This window comes from Protopterus annectens, chromosome 8.part0 (assembly GCF_019279795.1).
Source record: "Protopterus annectens isolate FY-2018-M chromosome 8.part0, PAN1.0, whole genome shotgun sequence".
NCBI lineage: Eukaryota > Metazoa > Chordata > Ceratodontiformes > Protopteridae > Protopterus > Protopterus annectens.
The window spans coordinates 609,142,104-609,161,839 of record NC_056741.1 but is presented as its reverse complement, the minus strand read 5'-3'; the positions used below and the strand labels follow the sequence as shown (position 1 = coordinate 609,161,839).

At 45.1% G+C, this 19,736-nt stretch overlaps 1 protein-coding gene across 3 annotated transcripts in view; it reads left to right on the top strand.

Moving 5' to 3' along the window:
- LOC122808944 (dynamin-1-like protein) overlaps positions 1-19,736 on the top strand; it is a 1,240,976-nt gene that overhangs the window by 376,886 nt on the left and 844,354 nt on the right. For all 3 annotated transcript variants that reach the window (XM_044080100.1, XM_044080098.1, XM_044080099.1), the window contains one exon: positions 13,035-13,121. In XM_044080100.1, the coding sequence (XP_043936035.1) occupies positions 13,035-13,121 (87 nt within the window). The remainder of the gene's footprint in view (positions 1-13,034; positions 13,122-19,736) is intronic.

The window sequence follows — 19,736 nt, the reverse complement described above, 5'->3', positions numbered from 1 at the left end:
CTAGGTTACCCACCCACCATCCCCCTTTCTTTGCTGGGACTTATCTGTACTTCTCTATTCTATACAACCTATGTGGTGTATTTGCTTGTAGATGAAGGTAATGTTTATTTTAGTGCATGCTATTTATAAGCAATGTTTTTAGCCTACCCTTTTGGGAGCACATGACATCTGGGGCAAGAAAAACTGAAGAAAATGGCGTTGGCTACATCTTATATACCCCTGCCGCACTGACGTCAGGGAAGAGGCGGCAGCAACTGACACCAGACCAGGACTTTGGAATTCAGGCCGACTGCGGGTAGCCTGCCAGCAGGATAACCCAAGTGTAATAACTGCAACAGTGACTACACTCGAACATCTACATTTATGGTAGGTACACAACTGTACTTTAGTTCTTCCATCTTTAACTCAACCCCCTTTTGAGCCTGCAGCGAATTGTGACCTCATATTCTTGTAGTGGAAATCCCTTTTCCTGGTAGCCATCACGTCAGCCAGACATATTTCTGAGTTTCAGGCATTATGCACCAAAAGGCCCTATCTAATCTTCCACAAGGACAGAGTATCACTCCAGACAAACCCATCTTTCCTCCCCAAAGTTGTTTCGGACTTCTCTATCAATCAGACCATTGATTTGCCAGTATTTTTCCCAATTTTTTCTAATAAACATTCCTTGGATGTGCACAGACAACTGAGATTTTATTTAGACAGGATCAAAGCAATACATAAAACTGACCAACTTTTCATTTCCTTCTCTGGGCCTAGAATGGGAAAATGTAAAGTTGTTAAATCTCGCTGTTTATTCTTACACATGGGTTCGGAGCTGATCCATCGGCTCTGAGTCGGCCGCTTTACTAGCTAAAGATCTCAGAATAGCTTGAGGTCAGGCCCCCTATCCCATGATGCTCTCCGTCCTACCCCAGATCTAGTTTGCCACTGCAACTGATCGCAAGGTCTACGGAGAGCTCGGGCCAGTAGAATTTATTTCTTTATTATTGACCTAAATTTTGCAAGTGTTTTTTTCTTTAAAACTTAGATATTTAGCTTAGTCAACTTTCTATAAGGTTTTAGGCAGTTAGCCTCATTTTTCATTGTTGTATCTCATTATTTACGGAGCGGTTTACAGAAAGAGGTTGGCAAAGAAGTGGGATTGTCAGAGAGATGAAAGTAGACAGGAGTATAAGGAGGTGAGGTGCATGGCAAAGAGAGAGGTGGCAAAGGCTAAGGATAAGGCATATGAAGAGTTGTATGAAAGGTTGGACACTAAGTTGGGAGAAAAGGACCTGTACCGATTGGCTAGACAGAGGGACCGAGCTAGGAAAGATGTGTAACAGGTAAAGGTGATAAAGGATAATGAGGGAAACATACTCACAAGCGAGGAGAGTGTGTTGAGGAGATGGAAAGAGTACTTTGAGGGGTTGATGAATGAAGAGAATGAGAGGGAGTGAAGGTTGGATAATGTAGGGATAGTGAATCATGAAGTACAATGGATTAGCAAGGAGGAAGTAAGGATAGCTATGAAGAGAATGAAGAATGGAAAGGCTGTTGGCCCAGATGACATACCAGTGTTTAGGTGAAATGGCAGTGGAGTTTTTAACCAGATTGTTTAATGAAATCTTGGAAAGTGAGAGGATGCTTGAGGAATGGAGAAAAAGTGTTTTGGTACCGATTTTTAAGAATAAGGGTGATGTGCAGAGCTGTAGTAACTGCAGAGGGATAAAATTGATCAGTCACAGCATGAAGTTATGGGAAAGAATAATGGAAGCAAGGTTAAGAAGGGACGTGATGATTAGTGATCAGCAGTATGGTTTCATGCCAGGAAAGAGCACTACAGATGCAGTCTTTGCTCTGAGTGTGTTGATGGAGAAGTACAGAGAATGTCAGAAGGAGTTGCATTGTGTTTTTGTAGACTTAGAGAAAGCATATGACAGGGTGCCTAGAGAGGAGTTGTGGTATTGTATGAGGAAGTCAGGAGTGTCAGAAAAGTATGTAAGAGTGGTACAGGATATGTACGAGGGTAGTGTGACAGCAGTGAGGTCTGTGGTGGGAGTGACGGATGCGTTTAAGGTGGAGGTGGGGTTACATCAAGGATTAGCTCTGAGCCCTTTCTTATTTGCAATGGTGATGGACAGGTTGACAGACTAGATCAGACAGGAGTCCCCGTGGACTATGATGTTTGCAAATGACATTGTGATCTGTAGTGAGAGTAGGGAACAGGTGGAAGGAGACCCTGGAGAGACGGAGATATGCTCTAGAGAGAAGAGGAATGAAGGTCAGCAGGACTAAGACAGAATATATGTGTGTGAATGAGAGGGAGGATAGAGGAATGGTGAGGATGCAAGGAGTAGAGGTGGCGAAGGTGGATGAGTTTAAATATTTGGGGTCAGTAGTTCAGAGTAATGGTGAGTGTGGAAGAGAGGTGAAGAAGAGAGTTCAGGCAGGATGGAGTGGGTGGAGAAGAGTGTCAGGAGTGATTTGTGACAGACGAGTACCTGTAAGAGTGAAAGGGAAGGTCTACAAGAGGGTAGTGAGACCAGCTATGTTATATGGGTTGGAGACAGTGGCATTGACAAAAAGGCAGGAGTTTGAGCTGGATGTGGCAGAATTAAAGATGTTACGATTTGCACTGGGTGTGACGAGGGTGGACAGGATTAGGAATAAGTATATTAGAGGGTCAGCCCTGGTTGGAAAGTTTGGAGACAAAGCCAGAGAGGCACGATTACATTGGTTTGGACATGTGCTGAGTAGGAATGCTGAGTATATTGGGAAAAAGATGCTAAGGATGAAGCTACCAGGTAACAGGAAAAGAGAAAGGCCAAAGATAAGGTTTATGGATGTGGTGAGAGAGGGCAATGCAGGTGGTTGGTGTGACAGAGCAAGATGCAGAGGACAGGAAGAAATGGAAACAGGTGATCTGCTGTGGCGACCCCTAATGGAAACAGCCGAAAGAAGATGATGATTACTCTAGGCCTTTGGCCATTTTCTTGTCTTACTTGGTTAATTCTGCTTAGAATTAAGATTACAGAGCGGTTTGCTTTAGGCCTTTGTCTGCTTTTTCTTTATCGATGCAGTTGAAGTTTGAAGTTCGCTTTTAATATTACTCACCCTATCCCTTTGAAGTAAAATAGTAATATTTAGTGTGTGTGTGTGTGTGTGTGTGTGTGTGTGTGTGTGTGTGTGTGTGTGTGTGTGTGTGTGTGTGTGTGTGTGTGTGTGCTTTCTGTGTTTCATATATAATTCAGATACTGTAAAATACTGAACCTTTAAAAATCCCTGGCTGTGCAGGGACCTTATATCTGAGTTTGGTTTGTGCAGATTGCTGTTGCTTTTCTGTGCTTTTGTTGTGATCGAAGTTGATCAGGGCTCTGACAACTTCTATTGTATCCAGTATGGTGGACCAGAAGGAAAAACAGAGGTCTGGCTTCAAGAAGTGTAATTGTGGGCAGAAGATGTCCATCACTGATGGACACGTTAATTGTGTTTATTGTTTGGGGGCTGTACACCTTCAAGAAGATTGCTCTGTCTGCCACTCCTTCAGCAGTAGGGTCTTATTAGAATGGCGAAGGAAGTTGGTAGATAGAGGCTTGTTGAAGCCTGACTTCCAAGATTCTCTGGATAAAGCTGACCAGACCTTCAAGTCCTCAAAGGGGTCGAAGTCCTTGAAGGTGTCCTTGGAGCCCAGGTCATTGGCTACTAGTCCGGGCGCGGTCACCGGCTCTGCAGTCTTCGGAGCCGTGAACCAAACAGATTCCTTGGAACCAGTCACTGGTCTTGGTACTGGTCTCCGAGACTCTGAAGTCGCCAACCCTTCGATCCGTGGCATCTTTGGTTCCTTCGACCTGTTCATCTAGGACCCTTTCCGATATCGATGTGGAACAGGTGGTGCAAAGGCTTTTAGAGAACCCGGCATTGGCAAAATTACTGTCGGCTTTGTCCCAATTGGGTTCGAAGCCCAAGACGGTCCCACTGGCTGTGACTACTCCTCCTCCAAGCCGAGCAGGGCCTTCGGAGCCGGAGGAGGAGGATCCAATGGTTGTAGAGTCCTCAGAGCCGCGGCCTGTCCCAGTGCCTTTGGCTCCTTCAACCCTGGCTTCTTCGGTTCCGTTAGAAGAGTCTCGGAGCCAACACTCTCTCGTCAGCTCCGGGGGGGAGTCGAACAGATGCATCGGTTCCGACCCTTCCTCTCGGGGCTTCAGTGCAGATGAGCTCGGCTCTGTCCTCTGGTTCCGAGCCCACTGTTTCGAATCCGGGGAGGCTGCCGTTTTCTTCAGAACCAACGGCTTCTTCTGGTCAAGGCAGTGGTGCCTTCGATGCTATGAGGAGGGTTATGTCATCTAAGACACTCGCATAATCAGGTCCCTCCTCTTCCTCCCCCAAAGTGCCGAGTTCTGACTCTACACCACACGTTCCTATCAAGCATACAGACCCAGAGCCTCGGGTACCCCTATTGGGTGACCCCTGCTCTACTGAGACTTCACCAGACGCCCCCACTGATGAAGTTCCCAGAAAGAGATTATGCAAGAGGAGGCATATAGATTCCCCTAAGGAATCTTTGACATCTGACACTGACTTAGAGGAATCAGAAGGGTCCCCACGGTCCCCCTCAGAGGATATCGCCTTTGCGGATATCCTGGAAGCCCTAAAGCAGAAGGGTGACTGGCAAGTCCATTAGCCCTACTGAGGATGAAACGGAGCTCCTGAAGGCCTTTGGGTCTCAACCTTCCACCTCCTGAGTGACTCTGCCCTTCTGCGAACTAATGGATTTAGTCGCTCAAAGGGCGTGGGATTCTCCTGATTCCATGGAAACGGTCCATCGGAGGCCTAATAAATTTATCACCTCCCCTGAAGACAAGACGCTTCTCACGAAAGAGAGTCCCCGTTGATGCCATGGTGGTGGCGGCAGCCACCAAGAAAGAGATGTCAGAAACCTCTTCCTCTGTCCATCCTCCTAATAGAGACTCCAGGATGATGGACAGATACGGGAAATGCATCTTTAGTTCTGCGACATTTACCATGAGATCACTTAACTATTTAACTCATTTCACCCATCTTTAACGAGATCTCCTCAAAGAGCTTGGTGATACTCTAAAGGGCAACACAGATGATGCTGTCTCTGCGAAGGTGATGGCACAGCTTAACACCCTTAATTCTATTGTGAACTCGTCCATGCGGCTCATTTCTTATGCAGCCGATGGATCGAGTCGAGCAGCAGGTTCTGCGATAGCTCTGTGGAGACAATCCTGGATGCTCTTATGCTCCTTTGCGGAAGCCTTCAAGTCTTCCTTTGTCAACACCCCATTTGATGATTCTTCCTTGTTTGGGCCCAAAGTCAAAGAGACTCTCACTAGGTGTGAGCAGGAGGGAAAGACTCTGCCATAGGAGTCTGTTTTTCCACCCCTACTAGACCATACCCCAAAGGGCAGAAAGGTGGGAAAATGTGGTTCTGAAAGTCCCAAGGAGCTTTCCAGAACACACATAGTGAACCCCCCTCCAGGGGCAGAGGAGGGGGCAATTATGGAAGACACCGGCCTGGCGGCAGAGGGGGTCCGCAGAACCAGGGTGACAGGGAGCAGTTCCTTGGCAAGCCCTACCAGCGCTCCTGAGAGGAGACCCGACTGTCCTGCTCTGGAAGCAGTCGGGAGCCGCTTGGCTTTGTATCCGGATGCCTGGCTAGGTATTACAACAGATTCTTGGCTACAAAGCATAGTTACCAGAGGATATTTCATTCCATTTGAAAGCCGCCTGTCGGCACAAAAATCCCAGATGTTCCACCCAGTCTCAGGGATCAAGCAGCCATAGAAATCGAGAGGCTGCAGGAAAAGAGTCATCCAGCCAGTCCTAGCAGACCAGATAGGATCCGGAACTTACTCCAGATTCTTTTTAGTTCCAAAGAAGATGGGGTACTGGAGACCAGTCTTGGATCTCAGCAGACTCAATACATTTGTAAAGAAGGAGAAGTTCCTGATGGTCACGCTTCGGTCTGTCCTTCCATTCCTTGGAGTGGGCGATTGCATGTGCTCCATAGATCTCAAGGATGCGTACTACCACATCAAAATGGCCAGGCCATCCAGAGATCATTTGTGTTTCCAGCTGGGAGCCAGTCACTACCACTTCAGAGCACTGCCCTTTGGACTTGCAACAACCCCCAGAGTGTTTGCCAAATGCATGGCAGTAGTTACGGCTCACTTGAAAAATCTAGGATTCCGATTGTTTCCATATCTGGATGACTGGCTCCTTACCGCCGCCTCCAGGTATCAACTAATTCTGTCCAGGGATCACACTCTCAATCTCTGCTCTCAGCTAGACATCACTATCAATTTTGAAAAATCTGCTTTGTCGCCATCACAGCATATATCCTTTATCAGAGCAGAACTAGACACTACCACAGCCACAATAAGATTAGCCCTGGACAGTATCACCTCTTTACGGACTCTGGTCTCAGACATTCTGCAGAGGAAAAATGTACCGGCCCATCAGGTTCTAAAACTCCTAGGCACCAAGGCAGCTACTCCCATAGCAGTTCCTCTGGGATGAATGCACATGAGGATCCTCCAATGGTTACTGTTCACCCAGTGGTCATACCAACAACTTCCCATGTCGTCCTTAGTCATGATTACGGACTCTTGCAAGAAGGATCTTCGCTGCTGGTTGACCAGCCATCAGCTTACGATGGGTCGTCCATTTGTTCTCCCCCCGCCGTTGGCCATGGTGACCATGGACACTTCCCTGATAGGGTGGGGGGGGGCTATTTCAGGGAAGTGTACTGCCCAAGGCACCTGGTCGGAGACAGAGTTGCAGTTGCACATCAGTGTTCTGGAGCTGAGAGTGGTGCTTTTGGCGTTGCAGCACTTTCAGGACTCTCTGACTCTAGGGACGATTGCCATACAGATGGACAACATGTCAGTTGTCTGGTACATCAACAAACAAGGAGGAACCAGGTCTTATCCCCTGTGTCGAGAGGCCTTGAGAATTTGCAGTGGGCTGTGTCCACCGGCTGCTTTCTGATTGCAATGCATATCCTGGGGAAATCCAACGTAATAGTGGACAAATTGAGCAGAGCCATTCTGTTACCTCACGAGTGGTCCCTCAAGAACGAAATTGCTGAGAAGATTTTCCGCAGGTGGGGCCAGCCTTGCTGCGACCAGTTTGCATCCTCTCTGAATGCCAAATGCAGAAGCTACTTCGCCCTAAATCCCCCACCAGGGGACAGCCCAAGTGACTTGCTCGTACATGATTGACCCCGGGACTCCTGTATGCCTTCCCTCCTATTCCCCTGATTCCCAAGTTCTTGCAGAAAGCCAAAGCTCTTGGCAGGACGGTAATCTTAATAGCTCTGCTTTGGCCTAGTCAGATTTAGTTCCCCTTTCTCCAACTTTACCAACTGGAGGAACCTTGGATTCTGAACCCAGTTCCAGACCTTCTGACACATTCGTCAGGGACCCTCCACACCTCTCTTCGTTCCCTTAGACTGACAGCTTGGCTGCTCCAGTTCTCTTCATAGCCAGGTCGCATGACTTTTCTTCGGAGGTACAACACATTCTTGTATCTTCTCATAAAGCTTCTACCAGAAAGTTATATGCTAGTAAATGGAAGGGTTTTGCCATTTGGGCTTCTCGTAACAACGTTGATCCCTATGTGGCCCCTGTTGCTAGTATTCTGGAATTTCTGTCTAAACTTTTTCAAGAAGGTGCTGCGGCTGCCACAATTAAAGTACAGTTGGCTGCCATCTCAAATTTTCATATTGGAACTGAGGATTCTAACTTAATGTCGCACAAATTGTGTCAGGCCATCCTTAAGGGCACCATTCATCTCAGGCCTCCTGTTAGATAGCCATTTATTCCCTGGAATCTAAATTTTGTTCTGTCCCATATTATTCTTCCTCCCTTTGAGCTTGCATCATCTTGTCAGTTAAAGTTCCTATCCTGGAAGAGTATTTTCGTGGTGGCCATTACTTCAGTATGCAGGGTATCTGAGCTGCAAGCCCTTTCTGTCAAACCACCGTATTTGGTGTTTCATCCCGATAGGGTTTCACTGAGGACTAACCCTTCATTCTTGCCAAAAGTGTGCTCTGAAACCAATCTGAACCAAACTATTGAACTACCAACTTTTTTCCGTAACCATTCTAGTCAGTTGGAATACATGTTCCATAAACTTGATGTCCATAGACAATTGAGATTCTATTTGGACAGGACGAAGGAATTCCGAAGATCTGATCAGCTCTTTGTATCTTAGGCAGACGCCAAGAAATGATTCTCAGTTTCTAAAGTTACCCTTTCCAAATGGTTAACTGACTGCATTAAATTTATCTACTCTTCTGCCAACCAAATGTTAGAATATGGTGTGAAGCCCATTCAACTAGAGCTGTCTCCACGTCTTCAGCTTATACGGCTTGTTTACCTTTGGAATACTGTATGTACAGCTGCCACTTGGTTCAAGCCTCATACCTTTATCACTCATTACAAAGTGGACAAGGCCTCCAGGGACAGCTTCCTTTGGTTCCACTGTCCTCAGGAATGTACTCCCATGAGCCACCCAGGATTAGGGTGCTTGGGACGCCACCCATGTGTAAGAATAAACGGCGAGAATTAACAACTTTGCATAAAGAAGTTAAGTTCTTACCATAATGTTCCATGTGAGTTGTTTATCTCGCCTTTATTCTTACATTCCCTCCCACCTTCCCCCTCCGGGTCTCGAAGAACAGGTAGACTTGGGGTCTGGTAGTCTTTTCTAGGGTTCTTACTCCTGCTGGAGTACTTCTGAGTTACCTTTTTCTTGCTGCTGAGTTCAGCAAACTAGATCTGGGGTAGGACAGAGAGCATCATGGGATAGGGGGCCTGGCCTCGAGCTATTCTGAGATCTTTAGTTAGTAAAACGGCCAACTCTGAGCCGATGGATCGGCTCCGAACCCACGTGTAAGAATAAAGGTGAGATAAACAACTTACATGGAATGTTATGGTAAGAACATAACTTCTTTTTCTGTCTCCAAGGTCAGTTTGTCAAAATGATTAAGGGACTGCATACACTACATTTATTCACTTGCAAAAAAACCTATGCCACAGAATGTTAAAACCCATTCTACTAGATCTATGGCAACGTCTGTAGTCTTCCATTCCAGCGCTTCTATGAACATCTGTGCAGCAGCCACTTGGACTAAACCCCACACTTTTTTATCAATCTTTACAGATTAGATGTGGTCTCCAGAGGGAGAGCTGCCTTTGGCTCAGTGGTTCTCAGGAACGTTCTTCCATAAGGGCCGCCCAAGGAACACAAGGTAGCTGGGAATTCTGTCCCATCAGTGATGAATGGAAAGAAGATTAACGACATCAGATAAAGAAGTTATGTCTTACCATAACATTCCATCTGTGTTGTTGATCTTCTTTCATTCATCACTTCCCACCCTCCTTCTCCCGCCAAAGGCTGCTAGTGGGGGATACTTTGGGTCCAAGTGGTGAGTTAGGGCATTTGTGCAGAAATGGCCTCTGCTTTGCTACTACAAGATGGGCAAACTCGATCTGAGGTAACAGGGAGAAGGGCAGTATGGATAGAAGTTTAGCTCGTTTTTGGCTGGTGCGAGCTTGGTATTAGGCCGACTTGGTTCTGAGGACTCAAAACCAAACCCATTAGTGATGAATGAAAGAAGATCAACAACACAAATGGAACGTTATGGTAAGACATAACTTCTTTTTATGAATTTTTTCTGTCTAGCACAACTGAACTGTGCCCTAATTAAACCAATTGTTGTGCGCACTGCCCTTTTCTGCATGCACCTAGAAAGGCCACAAAGGTTCCAAGATAGATAGTAAAAACTGTATTCTTAGTCTCTTTTATAGACTTCTGCATGGAGATCTATGATGATTGGTATTATGTGCAATCAGAGACCCCACCCTATTGGATCTCTTATATTTACACAGGATGAATGACTACTCAAATGCCTGATCAAAGGATTTGAACCTTCCCCCCACATATGTTGGAAGGTTAGATATCTTACATAGTGGCTCCCCCATCTCTGGAACAAATTTCCTCTACATGTCAAGTAAAGGGACACCTTACCTTCTTAAAGACTAACCATAACAATTGCATAGGTACACACAAGTTCATCCCTGGCCTGATGTGTTTTTCCGTCATGGAAGTGAGGAGTATATATTGAAGATGATATTTGGCATCTTGTAGTTTGTATGATTCCGTAATGCACACATAAGTATGTATTTGGCTGTATATTTAATAGAAGAATGGCAGCTGAATGCTATTTTGAAGATTGTATATTATAGAATATTCACTGTAGCAACATGGTAAAAGTATGAAGGGGAAATATGTCGCACTCTTGTAAAGCAAACTGTTTTGAAAGCATCCAAATAATCCAGTCTTATCAAATCTGATACTTTGTCAGAATGCACACTGTATTATTTCTCAGCCCAGATTCTAATATAGCCCTTTGTATGTTTTTCACTAATGCTAAAAGAATTTGTTTGAAGAATTTCCCAGAGAAAATGAGAAGTGCGTAAGCAGTCCTACTTAAATCAGTAAATGTCTCTCAGTAAAGCACTACATATCAAATCACTTCTTAGACATTGCCTGCCGAATAAAATTTTGTCTGTTAAGTCCACAGTCAAAAGGATAACCACAGTCACACTGAATCGATTAAAAGCAGTCAAGTGCACCAAATCACTTTTAACAAATAATGTTTACAATATAAAAAAAATCAAACTCTAATCTTGCTCTTCTAAGATACTGGCAGATCTGTAGAAACTTGGAGCATTTCTCCCCGGGCCTCCGCTGAAAACAGGATCTGTGGAACCTAGTCGACATTCCCGGTCAACAAATGTTAAATAAAAAAATAAAAAAAAAATAAAGAAGCTGCACAAATATTTATATATACAAAATATGCAGTGTAAGTATTGTAGAAACGTATGTCTCTGCATTTAATATAATTTATGAAGGAAGAAAAGATTGAAATGGTGTTACAGGATGCTGCATCATTATACCAGTGTACTGTACTAACATGATACTGCCAACGGAGATGCAAGTGTAACAGGTAAAGCAAACAGTCTAGAATGTAATACAGGGTTTACACATTTATTCTTGAAATTATATCTGTTATTTTGAAGTAGAGACAAGTACAGAATCAAAGAAAGTTACCACTGGTAAACACTTATTTTGATAACTGATAAGTAATGCACATATATTTGCAAGGGGACCTTGACCCTGCACCCCATGCAGTGGAGGCTGTGCTTCTACACCTCATTCGTTTGTACCATTTCTGATGTCACACTACCTTCCAGAAATCTGAATATTTGTTTAATAGAAAAATCCGTTTCCTTTGCTCTAAGCTAATGCAGCCTTGGAGTTAGATTTATTGAGCTGTTTATTGTCATATAAATTCACATTCATTTTTCACTTAATATTTCTGTTACTTTGTTTTGTAGACCACTGCTTAGATTTTCATATTGTTCGCACATTGTGCCATGAATTCACTAGTTGACATTTTTTTGTTCTTCCATTAGGTATGTCACTGTGTGTTATATATTTATCGTAATAGCATCCCCCAGTTAGTGTGTAATGATGAAACATGTCTGGTGCAGTATCTGCATTTCTGCAATGTCAGTAGGGAGTTTTCATTATCCCTGGCAAATCATACTAATAAGGCTACTTAAACCGCTGTTATTTACATTGCTCAGTAAAAATAATTAAGTAAAATTTACACACTACACATGCCTCTAAAATACCCTTTCCTTAAGTGATGAAAAACAGCCATTTAAACCAAGATTTATCCTTTTATGAAAGAAAAAAGTAAAATAAAATCAAAAAAGTAAAAGTCTAATTCATCTTCCATTCATTTAAATGCAGAATAAACTTCACCCACTAAGTACATGCAGACAGTGCCCCTTAACTCAGCCAGTCCTCTAGAATTAAAATTCATTGCTTGTAAAATAAAAAAAAAAGTTTAAAAAGAAAATGTAAGACCTTGATCCACAACTAGCCAGTCGAAAAGCAGTACTACTTGCAAAACAGACTTGATCATAATGATCCAAACTAAAATTAGACTAACATACAGTGTTAACTAAGCTATATAATTAACAAATCCTAATAAATTTTTATTATATTCCATGCTATAGAGAGAGAAACTCTAACTGTACCATTGATGTCACTGATTCGAACAGCAGCCCAGATACTGGAATAATTGGCTGGGAGAAAGGAGAAATGAGGCAGTGCCTGTTCACTTCTTTCTGGCAGCAGGGTTGAGGTGGATGTCTGTTGTGTAGACTCAGCACATGATTCACACTTGCCTAGAAAGGGATTAAGGACTCCAAAAGGGTTACATCAAGTATGGAAGGAAGCAAGTTGCCCTTGCATTGGCCCATTGTTCTCCTAACCCTTGGGTGACTGAGGACATGCACAGAGGAAATAGGTAAAGCTAAGATAAAAAAAAAATTCCAGTGACTGCCTGGATGTTTCCTCACAGCTATGCTCTTGTCCCTTCATGGAAAATGAGAAAATAGCAGGCAGCAGGGAACAGGTATTGTGGTCAGTGGGTACTAAGGAGCAATAAATAAATAAATGAATAAAATAAAAAATAAAGGTGCAGCTACGTAGACAAATATAATAAAAAGGTGTCTCAGACTTTGACTGGAACACATCCTGTCAGATACTCCAATAATTAAAAAGTCTGATGGAAACTACCTAAAGCCCTTTTTATTAGATAACTTGCTCAGTTACTAAACCCATTGAATGGAAATGAATAGGGAGCAGTAATTCAAAACTTTAAAAAAAAAAAAAAAAAAAAAAAGAAATGTTTTTAAAAGGAAGTGTGCCGAGGTCTGATTTCTGTGATAAACTAAACATTTTGTAGAATTTGCATGTTCTTTGGTTCACCGAGTTTACTTTTAAACCAGAAACAATTTGTATTCCATTCTCCGTACTAAAGTATATGCATTCTTGAGTGATTTTTAGCTTGTGTTGATAACATGTTACTTTCACAGAAGTGATCCAAGAATGAAATATTTCATTATTTGACACTATTTATAATTTTTTTTCTTCTGCAGGGTATCAGCCCCGAACCAATTTACCTGAAAATCTTTTCTCCCCATGTGTTGAACCTCACGCTAGTGGATTTGCCCGGCATTACAAAGGTAAACTAGTGTGTGATGTTAAGAATTTGTTTTGTCAGATGATCAGTAGTAGTATACATTTGCATGTAACAGTATCTGTGCCAAATGGACACTGGCAACACATATAATGGACTATGCATATGAATTTGTTATTTTCTGTAACTGGAGTTTTGTCCAAGGCCATGAATATCAAGTATACATAACCCCTTTAGTGCATACTCTTTTTACTGACACTGTGTAATAAGTAGACTTAGTACATCTGGGTGTAAACTGAGTAAATCATAATAAAATGCTTACCTTACTCTTCAACATTTTTATGGCTTAAGGTACATGTTTCTCCCCAGCTGACCTGTGCATAATCAGGGGCTCACTGACTTCTCATTTATTTTCCTTTTGAGGGCTAGATGACAAGTCCCTGAGGCCCCTATACCGTGGAAATATTTTTTTTACATCCTCCCTGTCACTTGATGTGAGTATGTAGTACCTTTAGATACCCGGGGGAGGGAGGTTCTTTCCCATATGTTACAAACTGGAGTGCTGCTTTCCTTCTGTCTTGGTCACTGGTTTGCTGCATTGATGGGAAATCCCGTAATTTTCCCTCTGGAAAAGGAAGCAAACCATTAGTTACTTGCTTCTCTCCTCCTGCTTGGTACATGGACAGTTAATCAATGTTGGGATGTGAGGAAACACTTCAAAACATTTTTGTTGTATAGTTTCCCTATGTTTAACAGCAGAAACGTGTGTGAAGTAAAATAAAATAATGTAAATGTAATATGCAGCTGCACACTGCTTTTAGTATTTAGTATTACTGAATTAATTGCATGCAGCAACATAGAAATGTGACATTTGAAAATGTAATGTGCCTTTCCTTTGTTGTACTTGCATGTGCATTTGATAATCTTAGTATGTTTTAGGTATCAAAAGTCCTGTGGCAACAATGTGCATATGTTCTCTTGCTGTATATTGTTTAAGAATTATTTGAAACAGTGCATGTTCACTATTCTACTTATCACTTTACATAGACAAAGAAAATGTATGCTTTTTATGTATAGTATACTTAAGTACAGAGAAATGTAGTACTTAAAGTAAATTCTGCTATGAGCTTTACACTGTTCGTCTTCATTGTATGCTGTTCATGTAACCGTAAGCTGTATAATGAATGTAAAGCCCTATGTTAAGTTGTTAATCTCGCCTTCATTCTTGCTGGATGGGTTCGGAGCCGATCCTCAGCTCCGACTCGGCACTTGCTTTAGCTCGAGAACTCCTTTTACCAGCTCGAGGCAACCCTATATCCCATGATGCAAGGCGGAACTACCCCAGATCTCGTTTGCCGCTTAGCGAAAGAGGTCTCCTTTGCCAGCTGAGGTAAGTTTTTTATTAGTCAAATAAGAAAAAGTGTAGTTAGGGGTTTATTTTTCCCTGTTAGTGTTAGTGTAGTCTGTAATTAGTTACAGCCCACCCTATTCCCTACTTTTCAACCTTTTTATAAACTTTTATAAGTTTTAATCTAAAGTAGTTTAGTCAGGCCTAGTTCCCTTTTGTTATCCCTTCCTGTGTGTTTGTGTAAGGGATTAATTTGTGTGTTTGTTGGGACTGTTTGTGTTCTATCCTCTTAGGATGTCAAAGAAGGCAAGGTCTCAGGCTTCAAGAAGTGTGACCAGTGCTGTCAGAAAATGTCTCTGACAGACGGTCACACTTCTTGTGTTTATTGCCTGGGGCCTTTGCACCTGCAGGACTCCTGTGCGTTGTGTCATGCTTTTAGCCAGAGAGTCATGCAGGAAAGGAGGAACAAACTCATCCTCCGAGGTTTACTTAAACCTGAAGGTTCTCCTCCTAAATCAGGGTCAGGAAAACCTCTTAAGCCACCGAAGGCTCAGGCTACAGTGTCCAAGCCTCCTCCGGTGGCTCCGGCTCCGTCAGATCTGATATCGGCTCCGGCTGGAGTCGATACTTCTACTCGAGTAGTGGGTTCGGTGCCGGCTGGCTCCGATACCCTGACTACTGTGGCCTTGTCGGCTCCGGCTGGAGCCGACACTTTATTCAGCATCGGAGCCGAGAAATCCTCGGCTCCATCTGGAGTTCTAGGGACTTCGGCTCCGATGGCTTCGACCCGTAAGAGATCTCGGTCCCCCTCTATTATGAGTATCCACTCGGCTCCGGGATCTCCTCTTTTGTCGGAGCGGAGCCATCGGAGCCGATCTTCGAGATCTTCCAGGCTGTCTGACCACGACTTGGAGAGGGTGGTAAGCAGGCTGTTGAAGTCTCAGGCACTGGCCCAAATGCTCCATAGCCCGTCTCAACAGACTTCGGCTATAGCCCCAATTCTTGAACTTCCTCCTCCGACTCCACACCAGAGTTCGGAGCCGGAGCTTCTTGGGACAGCGACTGTTTCGATGCCGGAGCCGATACATCCTTCGGCTCCGTGCCCTCGGCTCCGATCTCCTCCTTGAGACCTTCCTTGGAGGGATCCGGTCGTCGGGTTTCCACTGTCGGCTCCGAGGGGGCTAGTGGCATCGGACCCTTGTCCGACCCCGCTCTCCCTCTCGGGGCTTCGGCTTTGGTAAGCTCGGCGCCGACATCGGCCTCGGAGCCTTCTCTCTCCTTGGAGCCGACCATTCCTGTCTCTTCGGAGCGGGTATGTTCTGGTCTCCCGGGGAGAGGAGCCTTTGAGGTGATGAGGAGTGTCCTGGCCTCTGAGCCTGGTCAACGGTCCATCCCTCTAGCTCCTCCCTCATCAGTGCCTGCAGATGCCTCTTGCCAGCCTCTTGCTCTCAGGCCCAGGGATCCATCGCCCCAGGTTTCCCCACTGGGAATTTCCTCCTCTTCTGAGGTTTCTCCTGACCCTGCAGGGGAACCCCCTCGGAAGAGGACGTGTAAGAGGAAACACACAGACTCCCCTGAGTCTACTACATCTGATACCAACTTAGATGAGTCGGAGGGTTCCCCACGGTCCCCCTCTGAGGATGTCCCCTTTTCAGACATCCTTGAGCTCCTCAAACAGAGGGGGAATTGGCCTCCATTGACCCCCGAGGATGAGTCGGTATACCTGGAGGCTTTTGGATCCCGACCCTCCACCTCCTGGGTGTCTCCGCCTTTCGACCCACTCATGCAGGTAGTGGCTCGGAAGGCGTGGCTCCAGATTCTGTGGAACCTGTCCCCAGAAGACCATCCAAGTTCATTACGGCCCCGTCGGATAAACAGTTCCTTTCCAAAGGTGTCTCTGTGGATGCTATGGTGGTGGCGGCCACTAAGAAGGAACTGGCGGATCCTTCAGTACCTGTCCATCCTCCTAACAAGGACTCTAGGACCATGGACAGGTATGGAAAGCGGATGTTTTCTTCAGCGACCTTTGCTATGCGTTCGCTGAATTACCTTTGTCACTTCACCAGGCTTCAACGAGATATTCTCAAGGAACTGGGTGAAGTAGTCCAGCATCCTTCTGCTGCTGGGGCTCAGGAAAAGATTGCCTCACAGCTTGCTATCCTGAATTCCATATCTAACTCCTCCATGCGGCTCATATCTTATGCGGCCGATGGAGCGAGCAGGGCCGCAGGCACAGGAGTTGCTCTTAGACGCCAAGCCTGGATGCGGCTGTGTAATTTTGCGGACCCCTTTAAGGCGTCCTTCACTAATACCCCCTTTGATGGTTCGGCTTTGTTCGGATCTCAAGTGAAGGATACCTTGACCAGGTGTGAGCAGGACGGTAAGACTCTTTCTGCCGTTGGAGTCCAATTTTCCACTCCTTCTAGACCATATCCCAAGGGTCAGAAAGGGGGGAAGATGTGGTTCCGTAAAGCCCAAGGAGCTACACCGGACACACGTGGTCAGTTTACCCCCAGAGGCAGAGTGGGTAACAATAATAGACGCCGCCCTAGAGGCAGGGGGGGTCCTCAGAACCAGGGCAACAGGGAGTCTCTTCCTGAGAAGCCCTTTCAGCATCCCTGAGGTGTTGCCCGACTGTCCACCCTTGGAGGCAGTCGGGGGAAGGATTTCACTGTACCCAGTAGCCTGGCAATCTCTATCCCAAGAGAAGTGGGTACAGTCAATTATATCCGAGGGTTACAAGATCCCCTTCGTAAGGTTTCCCATACCTCTACAATCCCTTCCAGACATCTCACCCGGTCAAAGGGATTTGGCAAAACAGGAGGTTTCAAAACTCCTAGAAAAAAAGAGCCGTCCAGACAGTGCCGGCAGACCAAGTAGGATCCGGCGTCTACTCAAGATTCTTTTTGGTCCCCAAAAGGACGGGAGAGTGGAGACCAATATTAGACCTCAGCAATCTGAACAGATTTGTCAAAAGGCAAGATTCGGATGGTCACGCTTCAGTCCATTCTGCCCTTTCTGGGCAAGGACAACTGGATGTGCTCGATAGACCTTCAGGATGCGTACTATCACATAAAGATTCACAGGCGCTCCAGGAGGTTTCTCCGCTCGCTAGGGACCAGTCATTACCAATTCAGAGCCCTGCCCTTTGGCCTCACTTCAGCCCCCAGAGTGTTTACCAAATGCATGGCAGTGGTCACAGCTCACCTGAGACGTCTAGGATTCCAGGTGTTTCCTTATTTGGACGACTGGCTCCTCTCCGCCACCACCAAGTATCAGCTTCTTCAGTCCAGAGACTACACCCTTCAGCTTTGCAAGAATCTGGGAATTTCAGTAAATTCCGTAAAATCTTCTCTGCTGCCTTGCCAATCTATCACCTTTATAGGCGCAGAGTTAAATACCGTCAAAATGTTAGCCAGACTAACAGATCAAAGAATTCTGGACATCCAAAATTTGTTCGCTTCTGTTACAAAGCAAAAGATCAAAGCCAGGTTTGTCCTGAAAGTTCTAGGTCTAATGGCTGCGGCCATTGTTCTTCTACCACTGGCTCGCTTTCACATGCGTCTCCTGCAGTGGATGCTTTTCACGCAGTGGTCGTATCACAATCTTCCGATGAGACACGAGATCTTAGTGACACAGTCGTGCAGGGCTCATCTGGGCTGGTGGATATCTTCCCTTCTTCTTCATCAGGGCCGACCCTTTGTTCCCCCTCCTCCAGTTGCCACAGTCACCACGGATGCCTCTCTGATCGGGTGGGGGCATTATCAGGGCAGGATGGTCCACGGGACGTGGCAACCCATAGAATACCATCTGCACATAAATGTCCTGGAGATGAGAGCAGTGCTTTTAACGTTGCAAGCCCTCACGACTTTCTTCCCACGGGACTATTGCAGTACAGACGGACAACATGTCCGTGGTCTGGTACATCAACAAACAGGGCGGAACCAGGTCCTATCCCTTATGTCGAGAAGCTCTCAGACTTTAGCAATGGGCGATCTCTTCTCAGCGGTTTCTGATAGCAACGCACATCCCCGGCAGGTCCAACCTATTGGCGGACAGGCTAAGCAGATCTATTCTGATGCCTCACGAGTGGTCTCTCAATCAATCTGTAGTGGATCAGTTTTTTCTGAAGTGGGGCACTCCTTGTTGCGATCTTTTCGCTACCCCTCAAAACAACAAGTGCCCAGACTATTTCACTCTATTTCCCCTTCCAGGCCAACCCCTGAGAGACTCTCTAACCCAGGATTGGCCTCGGGGACTTCTTTATGCTTTTCCTCCCTTTCCATTGATTCCACAAGTCATTCAGAAAGCCACCGTTTTGAGAGCCAAATTGATCCTCATTGCTCCTTTTTGGCCTCAACAAATTTGGTTTCCGTCTCTGCATCGTCACCTTCTGGTGCAGCCCTGGCATCTGGACCCAGTTCTGGATCTTTTGATCCACCAGTCGGGTCAGCAGCACCGGGCCATTCATTCTCTCAACCTCACTGCTTGGTTGCTCCACTTCCTTCCCTAGCCAGGCTACCAATGATTTCTGACTCAGTCAGAGACATTATAGTGTCTTCTTTGAAGTCGTCCACTAGGACTATTTATGCTAGCAAGTGGCGACGATTTTCGATTTGGGCAAACTCCAGAAATATTGATCCTTTTACTGCTCCGTACATTCTGTTTTAGATTTCCTAGCGGAGGTTTTTCATTCGGGATCCTCGTCATCTACAGTCAAAGTACAACTGGCTGCTATTTCCAAGTATCATGTTGGCTTGCATGACAATAACATCATGTCTCATAGATTATGCAAGGCCATTTAGAGAGAAGTTTTTCTCCTAAGGCCACCTATAAAGCATCCTCCTCCGCAATGGGATCTAAACTTAATGTTGGCATCCTTGATACTACCTCCTTGAACCGTCTGCTTCATGTTCTTTGAAGTTATTGACGTGGAAGACTATATTTTTACTGGCTGTCACTTCTGCAAGAAGGGTTTCCGAGATTCAAGCTCTCTGTATTCGTTCACCTTATTTGGTTTTTCATAAGGACAGGGTATCGTTAAGAACTAACCCTTCTTTTCTCCCCAAGGTTGTATCTCAAACCAATATTAACCAATCTATAGATCTACCAGTCTTTTTCCCTAACTATTCCGACAGAGCTGAACAGAAATTGCATTTTTTGGATGTCCATCGACAGCTCAGGTACTACTTGCATAGGACTAAACAAATTAGAAAATCGGACCAATTGTTTGTCTCTTATGCAGAAAACAGGTTAGGTCTTCCAGTTTCTAAAGTGACCTTATCCAGATGGTTGACTTCCACCATTTCCTAT